This window comes from Aspergillus homomorphus (genome assembly GCF_003184865.1).
Source record: "Aspergillus homomorphus CBS 101889 unplaced genomic scaffold BO97scaffold_17, whole genome shotgun sequence".
In the NCBI taxonomy this organism is placed as follows: Eukaryota; Fungi; Ascomycota; class Eurotiomycetes; order Eurotiales; family Aspergillaceae; genus Aspergillus; species Aspergillus homomorphus.
The window spans coordinates 398,204-410,531 of record NW_020291903.1 but is presented as its reverse complement, the minus strand read 5'-3'; the positions used below and the strand labels follow the sequence as shown (position 1 = coordinate 410,531).

The 12,328-nt window shown below is 53.1% G+C and overlaps 3 protein-coding genes across 3 annotated transcripts; all 3 read right to left on the bottom strand.

The window, feature by feature from the left end:
* Window positions 1–799: 799 nt before the first annotated feature.
* BO97DRAFT_424590 (putative C6 transcription factor) lies at window positions 800–2,990 on the bottom strand (the record flags this gene model as incomplete). The annotated part of the gene is made up of 4 exons (XM_025696992.1): window positions 800–1,186; window positions 1,238–1,517; window positions 1,573–1,990; window positions 2,048–2,990. The coding sequence occupies 4 exons, from the start codon at window positions 2,988–2,990 to the stop codon at window positions 800–802; spliced, it is 2,028 nt and encodes a 675-aa protein (XP_025551659.1).
* A 3,775-nt stretch (window positions 2,991–6,765) lies between these two features.
* On the bottom strand, window positions 6,766–9,342 carry BO97DRAFT_405445 (uncharacterized protein). Its single transcript, XM_025695187.1, has 2 exons — window positions 8,889–9,342; window positions 6,766–8,814 (listed from the first exon to the last, which is right to left on the bottom strand). Exons 1-2 carry the CDS (start codon window positions 8,921–8,923, stop codon window positions 6,960–6,962), a joined length of 1,890 nt encoding a protein of 629 aa, XP_025551658.1. The 5' UTR covers window positions 8,924–9,342; the 3' UTR covers window positions 6,766–6,959.
* Window positions 9,343–10,242: 900 nt separating this feature from the next.
* Window positions 10,243–11,761, bottom strand: BO97DRAFT_58314 (uncharacterized protein). The gene has a single exon (XM_025700923.1). It carries the CDS (start codon window positions 11,485–11,487, stop codon window positions 10,348–10,350), a length of 1,140 nt encoding a protein of 379 aa, XP_025551657.1. The 5' UTR covers window positions 11,488–11,761; the 3' UTR covers window positions 10,243–10,347.
* Window positions 11,762–12,328: the final 567 nt, after the last annotated feature.

Sequence of the window (12,328 nt, the reverse complement as noted above, 5' to 3'; positions counted from 1 at the left end):
CATCCGGTCAACCTCGGTCGCTAAGCCGGATGGTTCTTGGAATGACTAAAACCTGCAATTGAGTCATCACTCTTGAGACTTGAGCGAAAATGCGCAGAGTTGAGAGAATCCAGACGGAGTTCCAGTCGCCAGTGTTATCATCACATTCCCCAATACAACCTGCCCCACATTCCCAGGTGATCACATGGTGCTTATCGGCTTGTCAATAGACCGGTAACTTATCGCCCTTCAACCCGCACTAGTGCTTCTAAACATAGCCAGGCGCAACACCTCTCAACTCTGAGCTGCCTCAGTAGTCCTAACGGAGTCCGGAGTATCTGTCCTACAGAGTCATCAGACAGGGCGAGCACTGTCCGATTCGTTGAGAGCAGATAGTAGAAACTCTAAAATGGAACTATATCGCTTCAGTTCACAAGAAGTTTCGCCGAATTACGAGTAACTGCATATGCTGACTGACGTGTCTCGCGCCGGTCGGGAGACGCTACATGGCATAAATATCATTGTGGCCCAAGTACATTTCAGGTCATCACGTATCAATTGCACCAGAAGCTGGGAGGAACGCAAAGGAAATCCACAGAAAATAGAAAAAGAAAATGTCGGCGACCTGGAATACAACATTGACGAGCAAATAAAGCGGCTTTCTTCATACAAGTCAACCGAAACCTGCACACTTTTGGTTCGTCTTGGGTCATGGGGGTATATCGTCATAACATGGTAGGTTGCGGGCGGCAGAAAGACCTCGATCTGCCCCACAGTCATCGGCTATTCATCAATCGTTTCCATATCATGAATGTGGAGTTCAAGCCCAGGAAGCGGCGCCAGTGGTATCAGGGTAGAGACTCTCAATCCACCGGTACAAGTCAGTGCCGTCATCTAAGGTGACAGCCTCCCCGTTTAGCCAGTTCGTCGCCAGAACATCGGCGGGCAGAGACGCGGGCATCGGAGACGGGCTGACCGACAGCACCCGATCGAGGATGTTGGAGATGACCTTCCGGGCACGCTGGCAGACATCGTACATGCCGTCGTGTGGCCGCACGACGTACTGTAGATGGGACGCGAAGACGGTGAGTTTCTGGATCACCTCCGATCGGCGGAAAGTGGTGGCTTGGAGCTGAGACTGGGCTTCGGACTGACGGAGGAGCTCGATCGCTAAGACCCCGGCTGCCGGAATGCCAAAGGATGATGCCTGTAGCTTGTTAGTGCATATGATCGGCATGGAAGCATTGGCAAAACGTACGTTCCACCCAACATTGTAGGTGCCTGCCCTAGATCCGATCTCTTTCCCAATGAGCTCAAGGATGGTGCTCAAGATGTTCTGCGAGACGCTGATCAACCCCTCGCCTCCGCTCTGTGTCCGCTTGACCAACACGCGATAGAGGAGGAAGTCGTTGTAGAGAAAGTTCAGGTAAAGAGGCAGCAGAACACTGCTAGACCCGTTCGGGTCCGGAGAGCCAGGCCGCCAGCGCAGGAAGCTGGGCAGCTCGTTCCAAGTTTTGTGAGATTGCTGCGACACCTCCCTAGACACAACGCGTAAGCAATATTTTGGGTTTACAGGTGTATCAATGCACTTACTGAACCTTCCGTGTCAAATCGTCAATACGGCGACTGAGGGACAACTCAAGGATCTGCTCCCGGGTCGAGCCAATGAGGAGAGCGATGCGAAGCCACGCTGACTTCCCAACGACGCCCTGGGTGTTCCAGCCGGTCTTGTCAAGTTTACTGATGGCCGCCTCGCGGATTTTCGGTTCCGCCAGGATCTCATCATAGCTCAGGTCGAGCGGAAACTGGACGTCATAGTAGCGCCAGCTGATCTGGGGAGGTCTGCCCAAGGAAGTTGCCAGCTGTTTGTCGATGCTGTACGCGCCTGCAACTAGACGTTTGCGAAGCTCGACCACGAAGAACGGCGTCTTCGTGTCCTTTTCCGACTGATTGGAGCCAAGGGTGAAGGCGACAGTTGCAAGCTCAGCCAGCTTTCTCCAAGCTCGGGGATCTACAAATCGTTAGCGTCCGTCTAGCCCTTGAATCCACAGGGACGGCAGAAACATACCATTCTCACCATAAACCAGAGTCAGCAAATGAAGGTGCTGGAACAAGAGCCAGCCGAGCGAATCATCCACCGCCCCAAAAGTGTCACAGAACTGAAGACAAGCATCGCTGGCAGAGACGGCTTGGGCGGCGAGCGACTTCTGGTCACGAGGCACGTTGCGTTCACGCTCGCGAATGGACCGCCAATCGCGCTCCAGCATGGCACCTTGTCCCACAATCGAGTACACTAGGCCAATACCCTCCCACCGCGAGGAGAGCCGACGGATGTAGTCCTCGGGCGTGGTGGAAGCATGCACGGTCAGGGCCTTCGAGCTGTCATCGAAGATCTTCTGCGACCACCGCAGCATGGTCGAATGGCGGTCCTTAACATAGCTGGGGTCGGACGTCAGGGCCTCTAGGATATCCTCCAGTGCCTCGAACATGCCCGTGATAAGACGGTGGCCCAGGATGCAGCCCTCGGGCCAGACATCGAGCGATGTTTCAGCCAAGTGCTCGTACAGGGGGAGATTTTCGAACAGCAAGGCGAGCAGTCGTGCGCCCATCTGAACCTGCCTCGGATCTGGTGTGGCGGGTTCGGCCCGGCCCGCGGAGGAGGAATCGATGTACAGTGACCCCCGGAACTGCTCGTCCATCTCGCTGAACATGGCGGAGTTGTTGTTTGGGGGCAGGCCCATGGCGAGCTTCTCGTCGCCGTTGGGGGTCGACCGGCCGCCCTGAATGAGGGAATCCGGGCGGCCCTGTGAGCGCGGCGACGCGGTCGGCGACGGGGCATTGTCGGAGTACCAGGTGCGTGTTACGGGGGAGATGGGATAGACACAGCCGTCGGCCTTGCCTCGACGGATACAGTTCTGGCAGGCCGGGGTCGCGTTATCGCAGCGCACCTTGGCCTTGCGGCACGGTTCACACGAGAGCGGCGGCTGGCCATTGCGTCGCGGGGCGGACATGATCTCGGTTGCACTCAATGCAAAAGAGAGAGGGCAACGTCAGGACAGGTCAGTAATGGAGGGGGGAGGAAAGGGGAAGGTTCGCATTGAGAGAATGGAGGCTGGAACATTGAGGGGGACCAGATCGAGGCCCGCCTTGGTGGGCGGCGTATTTAAATTCACCTCTCAGCTTGCTTGCCCGCGCCGCCCAAAATAGTAAATTCCAGTGGCTGGACGAGATCCCCCCGTCCGCTGCGCTTACGTAGCTGTCGACACCTGAGGCAGAAACGCTTGTCTACGCCAGACCCGCCAGAATGTGGTCCTTGCACAAGCGTCTGGTCAGAGCTCTGGCTATCTAGAGCTGTGTAATAGTCTACCTGATTTGATAGATAGGCCTGTTGAGCAATTGGGTGGCGGCTACGGGCAACAGCCATCGCATCGAATTCCCAGCCTCCCCCATTGTTCGGATGAGGTGTCCCCAGAGACAGGGCGATTTGTCATTAGGCGTGTGCATAGAACCGGATTTTCCCAGCAAACAGGGATCTCTAGTGTTCTAAATGCATCATGCAGGAAATAGCTCTTGGCGGTTTGATCCGAGCCCAGACACCGTCAAATATATTGCGATGCGGGAGTAAAGAAGACGAACGCACAATACTGAACACTGCAAATAATATTTTCAATACCATATACCCAAGTCGTTATCCCTAAGTAAACAGTTAATGAACCGGAACCCCAAGATCCTTGATTTTCAGCACCACGCCACGAAGAAAGGGCATCCCTAACATGTTTGCCACACACGGTGTTCTGCACGAATGGAATTCCGAATCTCACTGGGTGGGTTCGACATCGATCGCAGATAGAAGCATCGATGGATGCAAGGGTTGATTTGGTGGCGAGCGCTCTCCCTCAGCAGCTTATATTCAAGACCCAAGACGTGGAAAGACTCTACCCAAATTGTAAGTGGAAGTTCTTCAACGAGCGAAAGCAACAGCCAGAGCAGGCACAAGGAATTAGATATTGAATCGAGCTTGCACCTTCAGTTCAAACAGAGACAGAGAAAATGCTTCGCATCAGACAAAACCAGATTTCTAGACCAGATGACGAAAACAGACCACAAGATGAAGCTTTATACAGACAAGTCTCCGTTGACATGCTTTACATTCTTCGATGCTCATAGACCTACTCGTATCAACGCGAAGTCGTGAGTTCAAGTTCATTCATGGGTTGTTGGTGAACAGTTATCTGATCGATCGAAAGCCTCCAACTGAGCTTGAGATATACCTATCCATGTCCCCGAGAATCATTTACAAGTATTGTTCTTTACTCTTTCTTGCTACAGGAAGGGAAAGGCACAGGTTAAGTCAATGAATGATGATCATTGTTTTATGATAGATTTTGGGAAAGCGAGATAAGAAGAGCGCCCTACCTGAAGAACCCACCTTCGTGGTGTCGTCCCCACAAAATGCAGCCACACACAAAAAGAGCTCTGGTGACAACAAAAAACTACCGCTGCGGGATCGACTCGATCAAAGCAATGTCTTCAGCAGCAAGCCGATAGACCTGCGCCATCTGCAGCGCGCACGCTTTTATGTCGAGGCCATGCGCTCCTTTGAACGGCAAAGCCATCTTGCGATGGGTGGCCAACACACGCAGACTGAGCGGGGACCTAGCGTTGCATTCGATGGCAACCATAAGCGGCACGCTTTTCTTATGAATGAGCGAGCATGTGACAGGGGGGTTATGCATCTCGTGCAAGTCGTATTCGGGGCGATCCATCAAGTTGACGGCCATCGCTGTCTTTCCGAGCCAGAGCGCGATGTTCAAGGGGTTGCCGGCGTCGTTGGCTATAGGCGAGGCGGTGGACGGGAGGCGGATCAAGCCTTCCACCAGCGTCCACATGCCCAAACACATTGCTTGGTGGATGACGGTGCGGCCGAAACTGTCCCTATGGTTCATCAGCACGGGCTCGACGTTGACGATCGTCTGAATGACGGCACCGCTGACCCTTCCTTCGATAACGGCATGGTACGGGTGGTAAAGGATAGAAGTCAGCGCGTCCACGCCGCGAAACACTGGTTGATTCTTCCCGTCGCACCAATATAGGTGATGGAGCATCTTGCCGTGCTCCGCGCCGTTCGCCGCCGCCAGCCGCACAAGGTCGGCCCGCCCTGACCACAGGATGAGGTCCCATACATCGCGGTGGGTGAACGTCGCACCGGCGCGCAGCAGCGTCTCGGCCATCGCCACAGCAGCCTGGGCCTCGCCCTCGGGCGGGCCCGCGTCAGCTCCCATCATGGCATTCGGGTCGCAAGCGGACAATTTCGCATAATCTAAAGGACTCAGCTTACACGGATAACCTCCGTAGTTGGGGTCCGCACCATACCTGAGGAGAATATCCACCACGTCCCTTCGACGACGAGCCACAGCGAGGGCCAACAGCGACAATCCACTTTCCACGAGTGTATTGGCAAACGTCTCGGTAAAGGCATCTCTGACATCTGGACGACGGAGACCATCGCCAATAGCCGGAGCCAGGCGGATTCTGTCGTTGGGGAGACTGAAGGACCTTCCCCGATGTATTTCGAAGACCGTGAATCGGGTGCTGACAACTGCCCACTCGTGTATATAGAATACGTCCTGCGGGGATAATGGCTCAAAAGTACAGGCAGAGCACTTCGGGTGATGATAGGCATCATAGATGCCGCGTTGGGTCTCTGAGAACCTGATCAAGTCAGTCTCCTCTAGCAAGTCTGTGACTGCGTCCGCAAGTGCCAGTGGCAGGCGATCGATGCTGAGGCTTCGGTCGGCCGGTATGCTCGGTTGAGTCGCCATTTTTTCGGCAGAAGGCTAGGAGTATTGATCTTGATTCGACGACAAAGAGATCTTGAGCGCAGAAGCACTGTCAATCCAAGATGGCGTCGGTTATTCAGTAACGAGCATGGTCAACCAACGTTGACCTTGAGGTCTTCTTATATCTTCCTCCTCCGGAGAAATACTCACGCTGACATGCCCGAGCATAGTAATCACTCCTCTCGTTCAACACCGTCTGAAGAAGATCATCAACAAGCCTCATTGTTCCCACGTTTCCTGCAGTATAATGCCAGAAAGGACAAAGAAACAAAGCACTTGTCCTTCCTTCCCCGCGATCTTCCCCTCCAAATTCCAAACAGACCAAACGAAAACCCACAACGGACGCTAGCCAAAGTAAGCCTAAACCCAATCGATCCCCGCCCACTCACCTATAAGGTAGTGAGTTGCACTTCCAATTCCTGATACCTGCGGGATAGTCTCCAAACTCTGGCATCATAATTCCTCCGCATATCGGTCCGTACCGATCAAGCTAAGACACCAGAGATTTCAAATCAACACTGCGGAAGCCGAGTTATTCCCGCCGCGAAGGGAAGGGGAGAGGATGAATAATTATGTCTCCGAGGGGCGCGCAGGCGGGAAGGATCGTGGATGGAATCTCTCCGGGAGGGGTATTTCTCACCAATCGGTTCTCGCTAGACTGGTTCGAGTAAGGCTGAATGATGGCCTTGAAGGATTGTTGTTTGTTCTCAGCTGGGTCGAGCCCCGCGGTTGTTGCCTTGCTTTGGGGTGGTGTGTACTACGTGTCAATCTTGCTGTGCAGCTGGTCGAATGGCAAGAATGGCAATACGGGCCGGACGGTGCGACGAGAGTGTCAGAGCCACGGTCCAGGGTCTGAAGGTCATCAAATGCTATGGCTAAGTGAAGTATGCTACCAGTGAAAAGCTGCGGCAGGAATCAAGGTGGAGCGGAATGATTTTTTTGTTCTCGATTGGTTGTTGTGGGTATATTGTGTTTTAGATACATAATCCATGATGTTAATACATGCCTCCCAAGTTAGCAAGATTTCAAAGCTACTACATGGCTAGACTAAAGGAATTCGTGAAATCATGATTGACGTCCAAGCACCATGCGTCCAGCGCCAAGAAGCTAATGAGCAATATCACATGCCTGCCATGCGAATCAGAGCCTTCGTCGTTCGGTCACGGTCCAACGCCGTTTGGTGCCCGCTTCCCGATCCTTTTGCAGGGGTTCGCTACCCCACAGACCGCGCTGCGACATCGCGCGTTGGGGGATATTACTGGTCCAGGTTTGCTCGGTGGCAACCGGTTGATCCACCGCTGATAAGGGTGCCGGCGTGGTCCAGTCGCCAAAGTTGGGCACAATGTCATCCGCTGGCTCAGCTGAGGCAGACACGGATCCCCATAGCCCCGTCGAGCCACTGGGGGCGGTGGCGGTCGAGGGCCGCGCCGACGTCCAGGTCTGAGAGCCCATCCCAGATGTAGAAGAGGGACCAATGATGAACATTCCTTGAGACGTCGACTGTCGCGGGGTAACACGCTGGCGATACGTCGACATGCTCGGCGAGGTAAGGTTGACAGGGGACGAGACAACAGAAGTGCTAACCCCAGTTCGTAAATGCTCTGTGGATGCCACCTTCTTCAGGCGATAGCTCTGCAGGTTGGACAGCTCATCCAGAGACTGCTCCGAGTCTAGGGACCCAACAGAAGCAGTGGAAGTAGTCCCGATTGACTCGTGTAGATCGGGGTTGCGCACCGCCAGCGTAAGCGACGCCGTGCCAATATCCACCAGCGCTGGCTCCCCTGAAATTGCCCCAATGAGAGCATTGCAGCCAGCTCCATGAGTGATCACAACCAGAATCGTCTCAGTCTCGTCGTCATCATCTTGAGACTGGGCGATTTCCCCGGTTCCGTTCAACATTTTGGAATGTCGCTGACGCTGACGAGTAGAAACTGAAGTATCATGCTCGTCGTACCAGTTGACCATGCGTTCCATCCCAGTGCGAAATCGCGTATGCATTGAGCTCCATTCCTCCCCGTATTCACCCCCGTTACCCCAGTTCATCTCCTTCCGCATGCTGTCCCATTGATAGTCGACTTTCACGCAGGCATCACGGGCATGCGTCACATAGCCAGCAGGAATTGAGTCGGAAGGAGAGATGGCATAGCTGGGCGTTGGAGGCACATATGCGCTGTCGGGAATAGACGGCAGGTTGGTGTTGATCTTCCTCAGCAATTTCCGCCCGCGGGAGGATTCACCGGCACCCAAAGCGTCACAACTACCGGCACGATTCCGCTGCCCCTGCGTGGAGTTTGTTGTAGGTGAAGCTCCATTTTTGCTGATCGCATTGAGCTCTGGACCGGGAGACACTGGAGTTGACGCGCTGCCCCAGCCACCCGGGAAGAAACCGAGGGACGGTTTGGTGGTGATATCTGCCTTAGGAACAAAGCTCGGCTCCCGCCGCAACAGTTCGATTTTCGCGGCTGCAATCAGTCGATCAGACGATGGAGGCGGAACAATCTGCTCGAAATAGTCGGGACTGAGCCATTCTCCTAGGAAAGCGTCAACGCGCAAGAGGCATCGCGTGCTGTCCGGATTTGATCGAGAACTTGAGGTCGGCGGTGTCTCCAAGGTCAGATTCGATATAGAATGAGGTGTAGCATTGTGAATTCGGTCTGCGATCGAGGCATATGGTTGTTGGTAGTCCGGTTCAGGGGAATTTTGACAGATCCCTGAGCTGACTGCGATAGCCGTCTGAAGACAGCGAAGGAAAGGAGAGGTATGGATGATGATCCTGCGCTTGCGCTTTGGTTTTTGTGCACGGACAGGGGATAGTTTCTGTTCATCTTCATTCTGCGTGGAGTCTGCTTCATCGTCCATAGTCTGTAGCAGGTTGACAATTCTAGCACCTAGCGCGCGAGACTGTAGCCAACCGCCGTAGGAGAGGGGAGGATCATAGGGAGTCGGTGATGTCAGATGCCAATTTTTGTCGGCCGCATCCAAACGGGCGCCATGTCTGATGAAACAGCGAGCGTAAGCAGTGTCCTCTTTGAGTACTGAGCTCAGAAGGCGTGGGGGGTAAAGTCTTACCTGGCGATAATGATGGCAGCGGGGCTGTTCCCCATGGCGGCAGTATGGGAAGGCAGCCGTCAAAACAAGGGAAACGGGAAGTGAGTGTTGGAGGGAAAACAACAGTGTCGGACAAAACAGACGAGGTATGGTTTTTAGGGAGGCAAAGGCGACCAAGGTAATACTGCGCGGGTTCGAAATTGGTAAGAGGGTGACTCCAGCGCCGATGTACAGCTGGAAAGGGGTGTTTGTCACCTTATAGCAGTCTGTCTTCGCTCCGGCGGGGTAGAAGGTAGAGCACCGTCCAGCCACGATCACAGAGCGCGTTAGAGGACGACGATCCGAGATGGTAAGGTCGGTAACAAAGAACTGAGGAGAAGAGAACACAGCATGATGACGGATAGAAGGCAGACGAGACAAAGGTTTTTCCGAGTCACATTTTGTCTGATTGCGATCGGTCGGATGAGTCCACCCGGTGAGTAAGTGAGGTTCACTTTTCTTTTTTTTTTTTTTCTCCTCTACCCTACCTACTGCACAGCAGTGACTCTCACAATTTCTTGCTGCCTCGTCCGCCCGGGATGGGCATGTGATTGTGATTAGCTAATCTGGCAGAGATCAGGTGGAGCAAGCCACCAGATCCACTCCCTGCCGATGCCGATATTCGGCAGTATCATAACTACAAAGTACACCATAGAACGCTACCTGCGCTGGACTGCAGGTAATAACACCTGGAAGAGAAGTTTGCCTTTTCCTTTCCCGCGTCCTTGTTCTAGGATTGATCAAGGATGGGATGTTTGATTGTCCGGTGGAATGAGAGGCTTGGTGATTCTGCCGAGTCACATGATTTCTGAGTTCACCGCCTACGGAGCATGTCTGTCCGAGTGGGTTCTTCTAATAAACTGCCTTTCTTGGTCTGTCATTTCTACCCACTACAACAGCCATCAACAGCGCTTGAGACCTCGAAAGTATGCAAAGGGCGTACCTTAAGGTCACTCCTCACCACTCGGAAAGCGACTGTCCGGAGCTGGCTTTGGAGGGATGTACAGTCGATGCTGGCGGACTTTTATCATCCAGCCTGTAGCCTGTAAACATGCCAAGCAGGTGTGCTCCGTAGATCTGCACGGCATTGAGTCTAATCGTCCAAGCCAAGCAATGCCTGGGGACTCATAGCAGATGATGTTGGAGCATGTCCGTGGACATGTACTCACAAGCTGTACTCTCTGGCCATTACATTAAATTACAGAAAGGAATTGGAATGAGATAAAATTTTTCTTAACGTTCGTATAGAGTATCACAATTGAAGTGCGGACTAAGTCGCGATTCCGGCAGGAGTATTGCCCACCAAACTTCGAGAGAAATAGAAACGACGGGTATCGTAGGTATAACAGGGAATCAAGAGGCAACCCCGTTAGATCAAGAGCACGAAAAGAACCGATTCACACATGAAAGGTAGTAATATATAACGCGATGAAGATATATACTACATCCAATATGAGTCGTGTGGTTCAGAATCTGAGAGATCAGACTCGGGGTATGTAGGTTCAGAAGGTGCAGGAGAAGTAGAAGGCGAGGGTAGCGCGAAAGCTGTAGGACGCTCGTGGTATGGTCTCGGGTGAGCAGGAGCAAGTTTATGGACACACCGATGTTGGGTGCCCAGTCTCTGCAAGTCCAGCTCAGGCCGGCCTTCGCCTAAACACCGGACGTTCCTCCACGCAGGCCGCGAGTGATCTTTATGCTGTGGGAGCGGTTTGCCCCAGCAGCACCACAGAAGGCGGCCATCGCCTTTCGGTAGGTCTATCACGTCCCGCAAAGTCATCTGCAGAAACCTTAAAGTTTGGGTGCCACAGTCGTTGTCCCAGCGTTGATCGTAGTCGTAATAGACTAAGCGTTTGTAGTAATCCCGGTACGGTTCGCCGATCATCTCCATCCGCCAGAGAGGGTAGGCTTTATCGGCGTCGTCTGCGAGGGCGGGATCGCGCTGGCGCGCCCCCTCCTCATACCGTCTGATAAACAGGAGGAAGTCGATCCAGAACTTGAAAGACCAGTGGCCCTCGCAGTCGCGGCAGGCCAGCATGATGAAAGCTTCAATGAATTTGGGGAAGGTCAGGACTGTCACCGGAAGCTTGTCGGCCAAGGGCAGGTAGCTGCGCAAGCCAGGCTTGGTGAGCCCTCGAGCCTCGTAACAGGAATCGTGTGGGGTGACGATGTCAATCGGGGGGTCTGGAAACATCCATAGTAGGGTCGACTTCCTGTACAAGTCGATCGAGGTGCATATGGGGTGGCCGTACTCGAATTGCTCCACGGTGGGGTACTTGTTGGAATGAAAATGATAGTCGGGCAAGGGTCGCAGGCATTCCAGGGAGCGTAGGGCGCATTCTCTTTTCAGCACACACTTCGGAAACTCTGCCCTCTGAAGGGTTCGGACGGCTCGGCCGAAGTATCTATCGGGGACGACCCAACTGCTTGCGTTATAGTCCGGGCTCCGGGCGGCAAGGCTTGGTGCCAGGAAATAAACGTAGGGGATCTTGCTGTCTTGGAAAAGCTGAGCAACCTGGCACTGTTGTCGCTCCGTAAAGACGTCACGCGGCTTGGGGGGTGTGATGAGTAGCTGTTGGGGCATATCGATAAAGAAATCTTAACATGGCCTCGTAGAATTCAAACTCAATATGAATAGTTTCAGGTAAACTGATAGGCGGGCCATAAAATAGCCGGGGCAATGGTTGGTGCTTATATACCTCCAATGGACGATAGCAATAGAGGCGATTTCCGTCAAGATTTCTGGCCGTATCCTTGTCTAGACGATGGATGCACAAGAATGCTAGCTTTAAAGACCTGACAATGAAAGATGCATGGGACTGAATGAATAATTGTACAGTGTGCTGTCACTGTGTAGGTTTTATTCCCATCCCCCTCAAGCTTAGGAGGTTGTTGCATGGTCGGATTGTGAGGAGAAGATCCAAACATGTGATCGATGCGTAGCTTTTGTTATGATGTAGTAACGTATCGCTCTGATGGCCCATGCTCGCCTGGATCGCTGCAAGATATACGAATATCGTTTGTGGTAAGAGCTTGGCACGTCGCAGCAAGATAAGATGTGGTAGAGAGTCCTCGAGACAGACAATATCGAGATGCAGACCATCAAAAGAGCTAGGGACCTCGAGATAAGATTTATTGTATTCTTCCTGTTGAGACACTGAAAGAAAGGCAAAGCGTTTTTCTCACAACCTGACGTCCAGAATCAGTACACTGATGCATCAGAAGACCCGAGGACAAAGTAGGCCCGACTTCCCAGCGCACGGAAGAGAGTTTCCGAGAGTGCTTATTCAGGACAAATAGACCTGCATTGAATTGAGCTCGTAAGAGATCAATGCACATACAACCGTGGGTACAATAAGGCTTCATTCAACTAGCTCATAAAGACAAGTGCGAACAAAGCTACCCAAGAATTGCCAGCCGAGATG

Coding starts and splice junctions, on each gene's coding strand:
- BO97DRAFT_405445 (XM_025695187.1), bottom strand. CDS start 8,923: ATGGGGAACAGCCCCGCTGCCATCATTATCGCCAG. Junction 8,815..8,888: donor GCTGCCATCATTATCGCCAG/GTAAGACTTTAC, acceptor CTGTTTCATCAG/ACATGGCGCCCGTTTGGATG.
- BO97DRAFT_58314 (XM_025700923.1), bottom strand. CDS start 11,487: ATGCCCCAACAGCTACTCATCACACCCCCCAAGCCGCGTGACGTCTTT.